This window comes from Carcharhinus amblyrhynchos, unplaced genomic scaffold (genome assembly GCF_965287045.1).
Source record: "Carcharhinus amblyrhynchos unplaced genomic scaffold, sCarAmb.v2.hapA scaffold_55, whole genome shotgun sequence".
Classification (NCBI taxonomy): Eukaryota; Metazoa; Chordata; class Chondrichthyes; order Carcharhiniformes; family Carcharhinidae; genus Carcharhinus; species Carcharhinus amblyrhynchos.
In genome coordinates, this window is record NW_027649796.1 from 1,359,327 (window position 1) to 1,372,975 (window position 13,649).

Genomic DNA, 13,649 nt, shown 5'->3' on the forward strand with positions numbered 1-13,649 from the left:
TCAGTAGTTCTTTGTTGTTTTTTTAAAGTGTTCCCAATCTTCTAATTCCTCACCAGTGTTGATCACTCTGTACACATTGATTTTTAATTTAATACTCTCCTTTATTTCCTTAGTTATCCACGGCTGATTATCCCTTTTATTACATTCCTTCTTCATCACTGGAATATATTTTTGCTGGTTACTGAGAAAAATCTCCTTAAAAATCCTCCACTGTTCCTCAGCTGTCCCACCAACTAGTCTGTGTTCCCAGTCTACATTAGCCAATTCCGCCCTCATCCTATCTTACTCCCCTCTGTTCAAGCAGAGGACACTGGTTGGGGACCCTATCTTGTGATCACTCAATCCAAGAGGATCCCTCACAAGAAGATCTTTAATTTTACCTGTCTCATTACACAGGACCAGATCCAAGATAACTCGCTCCCTCGTAGGTTCCATTAAATATTGTTCAAGGAAACTATCCCGACAGCATTCTAAGAACTCTTCCTCAAGTCCATCGTGTCTGACTTGAGGTAACCAATCAATTTGCAGATTAAAATCCTCCATGATTATTGCCGTTCCGTTTCTGCATACATCCATTATTTGTTTGTTTATAGCCCGCCTCACCTCGAAGTTATTATTTGGGGGCTTGTAGACCACGCCCATCAGTGACTTTCTCCCCTTACTATTCCTTATCTCCACCCATATCATTCCACATTTTGCTCCTTAGAACCTATATCATTTCTCACTACTGCCCTGATGTTATCGTTAATGAACATAGGTATCCCGCCTCCTTCTCCTTCCTGTCTATCCTTCCTAAATGTCTGATACCCCTGGATATTCATTTCCCAGTCCTGGTCACCCTGCAACCATGTTTCTGTAATGGCCATTACATCATACCCATTTGTCCTGATTTGTGGCATCACCTCATTCTCTTTGTTTTGAGTGTACGTGCATTCAGGTAAAGTGTCTTTATGCTAGCTTTTACCTGGACCTGATTTGTTAGTGCATTCTTTTGATTGCACTCTCTGTCCCTACCTGTTGCAAACTGGTTCTCCTTCCCCAGACCATCTCCCTGCACTTCAGTGACCACCTCCCTTCTCGTGCTTGTCACCTTTTTTACTCTGTCTGAGGTTAGATTCTGCCACCTTCTATACTCTGTGTCCTGTTACATGGTCTGGAAACGTTACTAACCTGTCCTGAGCCCTCGACTCATTTAACTAGTTGAATGTCCTCATCATTAACCTGCACTCGTACCCTCTCCTTTACCTTTGATTTAGTAATTCCCGATATCCCTGAACCCCGCCCTCCCCCCACTACTTAGTTTAAAGCCCTCAAACTGCAAGGTAAATATAACAATTCAGCAAAAATGTTGTTTTAATGTTTGTCTCTGTTCTTATTGAAGATCTCCAACAGAAACACAAGGAGACACTCCGGGTACAAACTGAAACACTGAGAGTGAACACTATCCTCATAAAGGAGAAGGTTAAGATTTTCCAGCTGGTTGATCGATACGCTGAGCTAGCGGTTATTTCCAGTGTTCGAGATCGGACACTTGTCGAACATGAACTGCTGGCAAGAGGCCGAGACCATGAAGAATGGAGACAGAAACTTCTCCGGAAAGAACTGGAAAAAATCCGAACAGATCAATTGTTCCAGAGCAGCTATTCCCAGAGGGGCAGTTTGCTGCAGAAAATTAGGACATTATTTCACCAATCAAATCCTGAATCCAAATCTGGGAATTCAGCAGCAGTGAGCGGAGTCCCGGGAATTGGAAAAACAACAATGGTACAAAAGATTATTTATGACTGGGCCACTGGGAAAATATACCCACACTTTCAATTTGTCTTCAGTTTTAAATTCCGGGATTTGAACACTATTAACTGTAGAATAAACCTGAGGAAACTGATATTGGATCAGTATCCTTACTTTGGGAATATTCTGGGAGAGCTCTGGAAGAACCCAGAGGGATTGCTGTTTATATTCGATGGTTTGGATGAATTCAAGGACACGATTGATTTTGCGAACAATCAGAGAAATACAGAACCTCAGTTCATGTGCATAGATCCCGAATTCCGGTGTGAAGTGTCTGACATTGTGTACAGTTTAATACAGCACAAGCTGCTGCCAGGGTGTTCAGTGCTAGTGACCAGCCGCCCCACTGCATTACATTTATTAGAAAAGGCTGAGATCAGTGTCTGGGCTGAAATCCTGGGATTTGTTGGTGATGAACGGAAAAAATATTTCAACAAGTTTTTTGAAGATCAGACGGTGGCAGCAGCTGTTTTCAAACACGTGGAGGAGAATGAGATCCTGTACACCATGTGTTACAACCCTTCCTACTGCTGGATCCTCGCTCTGTCACTGGGTCCCTTCTTTACACAAAGAGACAGGAAACAGCAGCAAGTTCCCAAGACCATCACCCAACTATATTCCTACTATATTTACAACATTCTGAAAAACCATGGCCGAGAGATTGAAAACCCCCGTGATGTGTTACTGAAGCTTGGTGAGATGGCCTACACAGGAGTCTCCAAGAAGAAGATTGTGTTTAGAAATGAAGATTTGATTGAGTACAATCTACAACCTTCCCAGTTCCTGTCTGGGTTCCTGATGGAACTTTTAGAGAGAGATGATTCTGCTCAGAGTGTGGTTTATACATTCCCACACCTCACCATCCAAGAGTTTGTAGCTGCACTCACACAATTCCTGAATCCAGATCCCGGAGAGATCGGGAAAGTCCACAGTGAGGAAGATGGGCAATTTGAGATTTTTCTCCGTTTTGTTGCTGGCCTCTCCTCCCCACAGTCAGCTCGACCCCTGGAGGAGTTTCTGGGTCCATTTCATCTTCAAACAACCTGCCAAGTGATTGACTGGGTGAAGGAGAAGGTTGAAGAACAGATTGGAAACACAGAGACTGAAACTGGGAAAAGGAAGCTCCTGAACACATTCCACTACCTGTTTGAGTCTCAGAATAAAACACTGGCTCAGAACACAGTGGGATCTATGGAAAGACTTTCATTTAGTGGATTGCGACTGACCCTGATTGACTGTGCAGTCCTGTCTCATGTCATTGGACTCTGTGATACAATAAAACACCTCGATCTACAGCAATGCTACATTCACTATGAAGGGCTCCAGCGGCTGGGACCCGTTCTGCACAAGTGTCAGGGGTTGAGGTAACTGTTTGTTTGGTCTCATAGCGGATATTTTCATTGTTGAGAAACCATTTCCTTTGTTCTAATAAAACAGAGACATGTTCATTCAAGGAAGTCAAGAGAGAAACAATGTCCAATGGTCACAGAGAAAGTGTGGGAGAATGGCACAAAGTAATAATGCTCATTTCAGAGCAGCTGCAGACATGATGGGCCGATTGGCCTCATTCTGAACCTGTAATAAATCTATGATTCTCTGATAAAACTACATTAGTTCAAGAAGGCAGATTCTCGTAGGCAAATAGACATGAGCAGTAAATGTTGGCAACACCAGCGATGATCACATTCCTTGAGTGAATAAAAGCGTTATTGGGATAAATCTTAAATAATTAGGATCAATACGAAAGGTTGTTCTCCTTGGAAGGAAGAATGCTAAGAGGAGGTTTGATCAAAATGTTCAAAACAGATGCTGGAGTTGTCTCTGACATCATAGCTTCATAAGGTGCTTGTGTTACAGTCGAAGCAGAAGAGGACCCACTGCCCACACCAGGGACATCCTGAGAGGAGCTCCCAAATGCTGCAGGCAGCCGCTCCTCTATCCATTCAGGGCAAACTGGACCCTCCCTGTTCAGCTGGGAAGTCCTGACAGTGACTCCAGGCACATTTTCCCACCCCTCCCACAGCCCGTGTTCCACAGAGCTCCTGGAGGTGGTGAGAACATGCAGCTCATGTGTATTTGCTGTGGGTGATAGGCTGGATGTGATTCTCCATGAAGGTCACCAATCTCTCTGTGGAGGATGTTATTTGTGCTCATACCTGAGACATGGTAACACTGCTGGCCTGGATTGACTCCTCCATCCTTTGTGTATGGATACACACAGCCTTTGTAAACTCCACCGGATGTTAAAATACCTTACACTGCAGCTCCAGTATCTGCTGCATTGTTAAAGATTCCAGTCACATTTCACCTTCCACAAGCTGGCTCTGCCCTCTCCCCTCAAGAGTGTGAGTGAACTCAGCTATTGCTGCCTCCATCAGCTGCTCGGGTTTGTGTGTGCTGTCCTGTGCTGCCAGATTGTAACCCCTTTGCTAATCGTGTGAGACAGTATCTGCTCTGGCGGATGTTATGGAGAATAATATGACAATCCATCCTCTGACAACCCCTCCTCATCTTCAGAGGTGAACACCCGTCTCCCACTCACCACAGCTGTTGATCTGTGAGAGAACATAGAACATAGAACATTGAAAATTTGGGCCCACCAGGATGGTCACTCAGTGTGGGCAGTGCAGCAGTCATCTCTAACTGACCGGAACCCTTCACAGAGAGGCTGACATGTTCCTGAAGGTTGATGCTGCTGTTTGGACATTGCCAGTGTTCTTTCCACAATTTCTCTTAAGGACATAAGAACATAAGGAATAGGAGCAGGAGTAGGCCATCTAGCCCTACGAGCCTGCCTCACCATTCAATAAGATCATGGCTGATCTGTTGTGGCTCAGTTCCACATTCCCGCCCTCTCCCCATAACCCTTAATCCCCTCGCTTATCAAAAACCCATCAACCCGCGTCTTAAAAATATTTAGCGAGGTAGCCTCCACCACTTCAATGGGCAGAGAATTCCAGAGATTCACCACCCTTTGAGTGAAGAAGTTCCTCCTCAACACTGTTCTAAACTGCCCCCCCCTTTATCTTGAGGCTGTGCCCCCTAGTCCTACTGTCCTTTCTGAGGAGGAAGAGTCTCTCCACCTCTATCCTATCCATCCCATTCATCATCTTATATGTCTCAATGCGATCTCTCCTCATTCTTCTAAACTCTAACGAGTACAAGCCTAGTTTATTCAGCCTCTCCTCATAGCTCAACCCCCTCAACTCCGGCATCAGCCTAGGAAACCTCCTCTGCACTCCCTCCAAGGCCAAAATATCCTTGCGTAAGTGCGGTGACCAAAACTTCACACAGTACTCCAGCTGCGGCCTCACCAATGCCCTATACAGCCGCAGCAAGACCTCCCTACTTTTATATTCAATCCCCCTTGCTATGAAGGCCAGCATCCCATTCGCCTTCCTGACCACCTGCTGCACCTGCAGGCTGGGTTTTTGCGACTCATGCACAAGGACCCCGAGGTCCCTCTGCACCGTCGCCTGCTGCAGTTTTTCGCCCCGTAAGTAATAATCCTTCCTACCATTATTCCTACCAAAGTGGACCACCTCACACTTGCCAACATTAAATTCCATTTGCCATTTCCTGGCCCATTCGCCCAGCCTATCTAGATCCTTCTGCAGACTCTCCACACCTTCTGTGCAATTTGCCGTTCCACCAATCTTGATGTCATCAGCAAATTTCGACACCATACACTCGGTTCCCTCCTCCAGATCATCTATATAAATGGTAAATAGCTGAGGCCCCAGCACCGACCCCTGGGGCACTCCGCTAGTCACCAACTGTCAATCCGAATAGCACCCATTAACCCCCACTCTCTGACTCCTATTTGACAACTAATCCTCTATCCACGCCAACACCCTACCCCCAACTCCATGCCCCCTTACCTTCTGCAATAACCTCTTGTTCCATCCTTATTCACATATCAGCCTGTAAGTTTAACGCTCACCTTGTCAGAACATATCAGGTTATTGATCCTTTTGCCTCACTGCAGCCACGTGCTGCCTGCTCTGGCCCTCGGCAGTTTCTATCCAGACTTGCTTGGGTTGATGTGACAGGTCTCCTCCTCCAGTCCTGAGGGAACAGAACCTCCCTCCAAACCGATATAGCCTTGAGAATTTCCAGGGAAGTGTCAGTGAATTGGGTTTAATCTGCCTTCTGCCATTTCAGCCCTTTGTTCATTAACCAGGGCTCCCTCACTGCTCCCTTCAGAGCCTTTAAAAGTGCTGCTGGCTGTCTTTAAATCTGGTGCCAGCTTTGCCTGAATGGGATCTTCCCCTGCAGCCAGTGGTTAAGCTCTGGAATGCACAGGGTTTTGGGGGAAGGTGGGGGAATGACACTTAGTGAATTACTCATTCGGAGAGTCAGTGCAGACACAATGGGCCGAATGGCCTCCTTCTGCTCTGTAACAATTCTGTGATTCTGCCTGTGCTGCCTGAGTGGACGGATTCCCCTAACCTGTCAGATATTAATGTGTCCGTTCTGGTTCTGTGTGGAGTTGGTTAGTTCAGTTGGTTTGGTGTCTGGAGTGTGATGTGGAATGATGCTAATGTTGAGGGTTTGGTCCTCATACCGACTGTGGGGTTCATGGAGTCCCACCTCCTCCCATTGCCCCACATTTATTAAGTTTTGTCCCTGAAGCGACATGTAACAAATTGTCTCTCTCTCTATTGGAGAGAAATATTAATATTTCATTGAGGGCTATGGCCACTAACACTGTCCACACGGCAACATCACCAACTTCCAGCTGAAATATCGATACATTTCCAATCATTATCTTCACAGATTTGTTACGGTTCACAATGAGGCCATTTGGCCCATCATGTCTGTACTAGCTCACCAAATTAGCATTAGGAATTTGTGTCATTCTCCAGCCTTTTTCTCGTATCCTCGCTCATTGTTTATATTCAAATAATCATCTAATTCCTTTCTGACTGCTTCGATGCAGCCGACCTCCACCACATTTCCCAGCTGTAATTCCAGACCCGAACCACTGGCAGTGTGAAAAAGGTTTCTCTCTCATCATCTTCAACCCCATCACACACTCCATTCCTGAGCCACTGACCATCCCATGTCCCTCCCTGTGACTCAGGGTAAGGACATGGGAATCCTGTGCTCTTCCCTTTCACCATCATCCTTTTTGTCATTTAATCACTCCGGCACTTCCATTTTGTTCTTTCCTTGTCACCCACCCATCCCCAGCTCCCTGTCACTTAAAACAATTTAATTAATTGCGCCTTCTAATTTCCAAGTTTCTCTAATTGAACTGAAACTAAATCTGTTTCTCTCTTCACAGATATTGCCTGACCTGATGAGAATTTCCAACATATTTATTCATATTTCAGATTTACAGCATTAATATAATTTTGCCTTCTGTATGAACTTAAGTTGTGTTTCTTGAATGTCCCGCACTGTACATTATTATTGTTAATCTTATTCTTAAAAACACTGTGGATTTACCCTGATCCCTATTATATTTTTCTCTCTGATCTCCAGTCTGTCTGGTAACGATCTCACCGATTCTTGTGCCAAGGACCTGGCCTCTGCTCTCAGTACAAGCCGCTCACTGATAGATCTGAATCTGGGTCACAATGAACTGGGAGATTCAGGAGTGAAACGGCTGTCTGTGGCTCTGAGGAATCCGGACTGTAAAATACAGACACTGTAGTAAGTAACAGGCTGTTCGAGATTGTCTTTATCGTAACTGAATATTCAACAATATAATTTGACTGCTGGTATTTGTATAAAAAACACTGCCCATTACTATTGGTGTCAGTTATGAATAAGGAAAATTGCTTTTCCTCTAACTACATTGGGGAGACCATGCAGACACTACAACAACGGATGAATGAACATCGCTGGACAATCACCAGGTAAGACTGTTTTCTTCCTGTTGGCAAACACTTCAGCCGTCATGGGCATTCGGTCTCTGATCTTCGGGTAAGCATTCTCCAAGGTGGCCTTCACGACACACGACAGCGCAGAGTTGCTGAGCAGAGACTGATAGCCAAGTTCCGCACACATGAGGACGGTCTCAACAGGGATCTTGGGTTCATGTCGCACTATCTGTAACCCCCATGACTTGTCTGGGCTTGTAAAATCTCACTTACTGACCTGTCTGGAGACAATACACATCTCTTTAACCTGTGCTAATGCTATCTCCACTCACATTTTCTGCATCTTTAAGACGTGAATAGCAGATTAGCTGTAAAGATTTGCATTCTAATCAGTATTTTGTAAACTGTGCGTATCTTTATATGCCTTTCTCTGATTAGAACCTTCCACAAACCTGACAAAGGGACACCGTTTCCGAAAGCTTGTGGGATTACTATCAAATAAACTGGTAGGACTTAAAGCTGGTGTTGTAAGACTTCTTAGTTTAGACATGGTGCCACCATTGCTTGAACCGGGACTACCCCCTGCCCAGGCTGCCTCAGTGGGCTGCTCCCCCTGCCTGCCAGCCGTTAATTGTCCGCCTCTGACAATATCACCTTCATAACTCTGCCTATCCTGCCCACACAGACACACCACCCATTTCCAATCCCCATGTTGGGAATTCACAGCTTCTGGTAAAATCACAGCCATTATCTTCACCCTCACCACAAACTGCATTCCCAAACCACTGACCATCCCATGTCCCTCCCGAGCCACTCCGAGTAAGGACATGGGGATCCTGTGATTATGGTCCTGTCCCATCATCACTTTTACCATTTAATCACTCCTGTAATTCCAGTTTGTCCTTTCTTTGTTTCATCCCCAGCCACCCACCGCTGTCCCTTCAAACCTGTCAATTCACTGCCAGTTCCCAGTTCCAATGGAAGCTCAAACTTTACCCCTGTTTCTCTCTTCACAAATATTTCTCTAACCTGCTGAAAATTTCCAGTTTATTTATATTTCATTTTCAGCATTGAGTATTTCCTCATTCTACAGAAATGCAAGTTGTGTTTTTGGAATGTCTCCTACAATACATTATTATTGTTATTAACAGTATTATATAAAACACTGGGGATTGAGCCTGATTCCTGTTATTTCTCTCTCTGGTCTCCAGTCTGTATAGAAACGCTCTCACAGATTCTTGTGCTGAGGATCTCGTCTCTGCTCTCTGTACAAACCAGTCACTGAGGGTTCTGAACCTGGGATCAAACTCCTTCACAGATCAATCTGTCCCTGCTCTCCGCTGCCTCATACTGACCTGCAGGAGTCTGGAGTGGATCTTGTGAGTGTTTATGTTAATACTTAATGTAATAATTAAAATATAAATGGATTTAAAATATAAATGGGCCTGAATCTTCCAAGCAGCAGCAATGGTGAGCAGATTGCCGGTATGTGTGAAAATTCCCCTAACCTGAAACTGCTGCATATTTCTCCCAGAATCTTCAGCACAGTGACCCCGGGGAGCTCCATCAGAGCAGAGTCGGGGAAGAGAGAGCACACACCCTATTTACAGCACAGTGACCCCGGGGAGCTCCATCAGAGCAGAGTCGGGGAAGAGAGAGCACACACCCTATTTACAGCACAGTGACCCTGGGGAGCTCCGTGTTAGTTGATTGGAGGAGTGAATGGGTTGGCGTGTAGCTGGATGAATGGTTAGTCAGGGAGCTGGGGAGAGGTTGGAGGATTAGTTCTGGGTATCGGGGGAGTGGTCGAGTTGTATTGTGTTGGGTTGGAGGGTTAATCGGGAGTTTGGATGGTGGCTGGGATTTGGTCATGTTGTTCGGTTTCTAGTCAGACTTGGTTGCATGGTTGGGGGTTGGGATTAGTTAACAGCTTTGGAGAGTAGTGAATTGGTGTTGGTTTTTGAGTAATCAGTTTAAGTCAGAGGTTTAGTCAAGAATATATTTAAGAGGCAGCTGGATATAGCACTTGGGGTGAACGGGGTCACAGGTTACAGAGGAAAGCAGGATGAGGCTATTGAGTTGGATGATCAGACATGATGGTGATGGATAGTGGAGCAGGTTCGAAGGGCCAAATGGCCTCCTCCTGCTCCGATCTTCTATGTTTCTATGTCAGGTGAGGAGAGATTTGGGCCAATAAGGCCAAGTTAAGAGATTTTGTCAAATTTGTTCAAAGTGGGAGGTAGTCGGACTGGAGGGGACGTAGAGAAATTTAGGGGAGTGATCGTCTGCCGGGGGAGGTACCAGCAGCAGCCAGGCTTGTGACACCACAGTTGGTTCTGCTGTTCGACTGGGTAGGGCAAAGAGCAGGTGAGCAGTAGTAATAGGGGACTCAGTAGTTAAAGGCACAGAAAGGCATTTCTGTGGTTGCGATTGAGACTCCAGGATGGTGAATTGCCTCCCTGGTGTAGGGTCAAACACGATTCTGAGTGGTTGCAGGACATTCTTAAGGGGGAGGATGGGCAGCCAGAGGTCATTGTATATATTGGTGTGAGGGCCTGAAATATGAATGTAGAGAGTTAGGCAGAAGGGTAACATGCAGTACCTCGAAGGTAGTAATTTCTGGACCACTATGGCACAACGTGCTGGTGAGAATATGAATAGGAAGATTAGGCAGATGAATGTTTGGCTTGACAGCTGGTGCAGGGGGATAGGGATTTAGATTTTTGGATCATTGGGATCTTTTCTGGTGTTCACGAGGGATGGGTTATCTTTGAACTGGAGGGGTACTAACATCCTGGATGGGAGATTTGCTTGAGCTACTCGGGAAGGTTTAAAGTAGTTTGGCGGGGGTTTTGGAGGGGGGGTGGGTGGTGGGATCCAAAGCAGTAGAGAGACAGAAGATAAGTTTGAGGACAGCACGGAAGTTAAAGAGAGCACATTAATTAGTAAAGGCAGTTTCAGTAATCCTAGTACCAGACAGATCAGGCAGAAGCAAGACAGAGAGCAAGGGAAATCCAGATTAAACAGCATTTATTTCAATGCAAGAAGCCTGACGTGCAAGGCAGATGAACTCAGGGCATGGATGGGTACGTGGGACTGGGAGATTGTAGCAATTACTGAAACATGGCTAAGGGAGGGACAGGACTGGCAGCTGAATATTCCAGGATACAGGTGGTATAGGAAAGGTAAGAGAGGAGGGGGACCTTTGATTAGGGAAAGCATCATGGCCGTATTGAAAGGGGATATATCTGAGGGTTTGGCCACTGAGTCTATATCAATAGAACTGAGAAACAAGAAGGGGGAAAATCACTTTGATCGGGTTGTACTATAGGCCTCCAAATAGTCAGCGGGAAATTGAGGAGCAGATGTGTAAGGAGATTACAGATAGCTCTGAGAAAAATAGGGTGGTAATAGTCAGAGATTTTAATTTTCCTAACATTGAATGGGACAGCCATAGTCTTAGAGGGTTGGATGGAGGGAAAGTTGTTGAGTGTATTCAGGAGGAATTTCTCATTCAGTATGTGGATGGCCCGACTAGAGAGGGGGCAAATCTTGACCTCTTCTTGGGAAATAATGAAGGAAAGGTGACAGGAGTGTTAGTGAGGGATCACTTTCGGACGAGTGACCATAATTCTATTAGTTTTAAGATAGCTATGGAGAATGATAGGTCTGTCCCAAAAGTTAATATTCTAAACTGGGACAATGCCAATTTTGATGGTATCAGGCAGGAACTTTCAAAAGTTAATTGGGGGAGTCTGTGGGAAGGAAAAGGGGTGTCTGGTAAGTGGCAAGCTTTCAAAAGTGTGTAAACCAGCGTTCAGGCGAAACACATTTATCTTAGAGTGAAGGGCAAGGCTGGCAGAAGTTGGGAACCCTGGATGATTCGGGATATTGAGGCCCTGCTCAAGAAGAAGAAAGAGGCACATGACATGCATAGGCAACTGGGATCAAGTGAATCTCTTGAAGAGTATAGGGGATATAGGAGTAAAGTTAAGAAAGAAATCAGGAGGGCAAAAAGGGGACACAAAATTGTTTTGCCAAATAAGGCAAAGGAGAATCCAAAGAGCTTCTAAAAATACATAAAGGGCAAAAGAGTAACAAGGAAGAGAGTAGGGCCTCTTAAGGATCAACAAAGTAATCTATGTGTGGATTCACAAGAGATGGGTGGGATCCTGAATGAATATTTCTCATCAGTATTTACTGTTGAGAAAAGCATGGATGTTAGGGAACTTGGGGAGATAAATATTGATGTCTTGAGGAGGTGCTGGAAGTCTTAAAGAGCATCAAGGTAGATAAATCTGCAGGACTTGATGAAGTTTATCCCAGAATGTTGTGGGAGGCTAGGGAGGAAGTTGCGGGTCCCTGAGCTGAGATACTTTGATCATCCGGAGTCACGGGTGAGGTGCCTGAAGATTGGAGAGTGGCAAATGTTGTACCTTTGTTTAAAAACAAAGATGACACCAAGGTTGGTGACATGGTGGGCAGTGAGGAAGGTTATCTTGATCATTTGGGCCAGTGGGCTGATGAATGGCAGGGAAAAGCTTGGGAACTACAGGCTGGAGAGCCTCACATCTGTGGTGGGTAAATTGTTGGAAGGTATTTTGAGAGACAGGATCTACAGGCATTTAGTGATGCACGGACTGATTAGGGACAGTCAGCATGGCTTTGTGAGTGAAAATCATGTCTCACAATTTTAATTGAGTTTTTGAAGAGGGCAGTGCAGTTGATGTTGTCTACATGGATTTTAGCAAGGCCTTTGACAATGTGCCACATGGTAGGTTGTTGTATAAAGTTAAATCTCACAAGATCCAGAGTTAGGTATCTAAATGGATACAAAATTGGCTTCTTGACAGAAGCCAGAGGTGTAGGTAGAGAGTTGTTTTTCAAACTGGAGGCCTGCAACTAGTGGTGCGCCTCAGGGATCAGTGCTGGGTCCACTGTTATTTGTCATTTATGTTAATGATTTGAGAGAGAATATAGGGGGCATGGTTAGTAAGTTTTCAGATGACACCAAGGTTGGTGACATGGTGGACAGTGAGGAAGGTTATCTTGATCATTTGGGCCAGTGGGCTGATGAATGGCAGATGGAGTTTAATGTAGACAAATGCGAGGTAATGCGTTTTGGTAGATTGAACCAGGGCAGGAGTTACTCAGTTAATGGTAGGGCGCTGGGAAGAGCTACAGAATAAAAAGATCTAGGGGTACATGTTTATAGACCCTTGAAAGTGGAATCACAGGTGGACAGTGTGGTGAAGAAGGCATTCAGCATGCTTGGTTTCCTCGGTCAGAACATTGAATATAGGAGTTGGAATGTCTTGTTAAAGTTGTACAAAACATTGGTAAGGCCACACTTGGAATACCTGTGTGCAATTGTGGTCACCCCATTGTAGAAAGGATATGATTAAAGTAAGAAGAATGCAGAAAAGATTTACTAGGATGCCACTGGGATTTGATGGATTGAGTTACAAGGAGAGGCTGAATACACTGGGACTTTTATCCTTGAAGCGTAGGAGGCTGAGGGATGACCTCATAGGGGTCTATAAGATAATGAGAACCTTAAATCAGCTCGATCGTCAATATCTTTTCCCAAAGGTAAGGGAGTCTGTAACTAGAGGGCATACAAACAAAAGAACAAAGAACAACACAACACGGGAAACAGGCCCTTCGGCCCAACGAGCCCACGCCATTTTAACATTGTGAGTCCCCTCTCCACCCATGACCCTTGTCTATGCTTATGGCATTCCACATTGGAAACCAGATTGAGGGGAGACTAATTTAGGGATACGTTTAAGGTTAAAAGGGAGAAATACAAAAGTGTCCAGAGGAGCATTTTTTTTCACACAGAGGGTGGTGAGTGTCTGGAACAAGCTGGCAGAGGTAGTAGTGGAGGTGGGTACAATTTTATCTTTTAAAAAGCATTTAGATAGTTACATGGGTACAATGGGTATAGAGGATATGGGCCAAATGTGGGCAATTGGATTAGGTTAGGGGTTTAAAAAAATGGTGGCATGGACAAATTGGGCCAAA

At 45.1% G+C, this 13,649-nt stretch overlaps 2 protein-coding genes across 2 annotated transcripts in view; both read left to right on the plus strand.

The window, feature by feature from the left end:
- The window catches only part of LOC145337650 (NACHT, LRR and PYD domains-containing protein 3-like), a 179,019-nt gene that overhangs the window by 26,462 nt on the left and 138,908 nt on the right, over nt 1–13,649 (plus strand). The gene's annotated exons all lie outside the window — the stretch shown is intronic.
- On the plus strand, nt 1,748–7,453 carry LOC145337642 (NACHT, LRR and PYD domains-containing protein 3-like). The gene is made up of 2 exons (XM_080182455.1): nt 1,748–3,155; nt 7,282–7,453. Exons 1-2 carry the CDS (start codon nt 1,762–1,764, stop codon nt 7,451–7,453), a joined length of 1,566 nt encoding a protein of 521 aa, XP_080038581.1. The 5' UTR covers nt 1,748–1,761.

What these genes read in the sequence shown, in the direction of transcription:
- LOC145337642 (XM_080182455.1), top strand. Translation starts at nt 1,762, where the DNA reads ATGGTACAAAAGATTATTTATGACTGGGCCACTGGGAAAATATACCCA. An exon ending in CACAAGTGTCAGGGGTTGAG is followed by an intron (nt 3,156 to 7,281) that starts GTAACTGTTTGT and finishes TCTGATCTCCAG; the next exon opens with TCTGTCTGGTAACGATCTCA.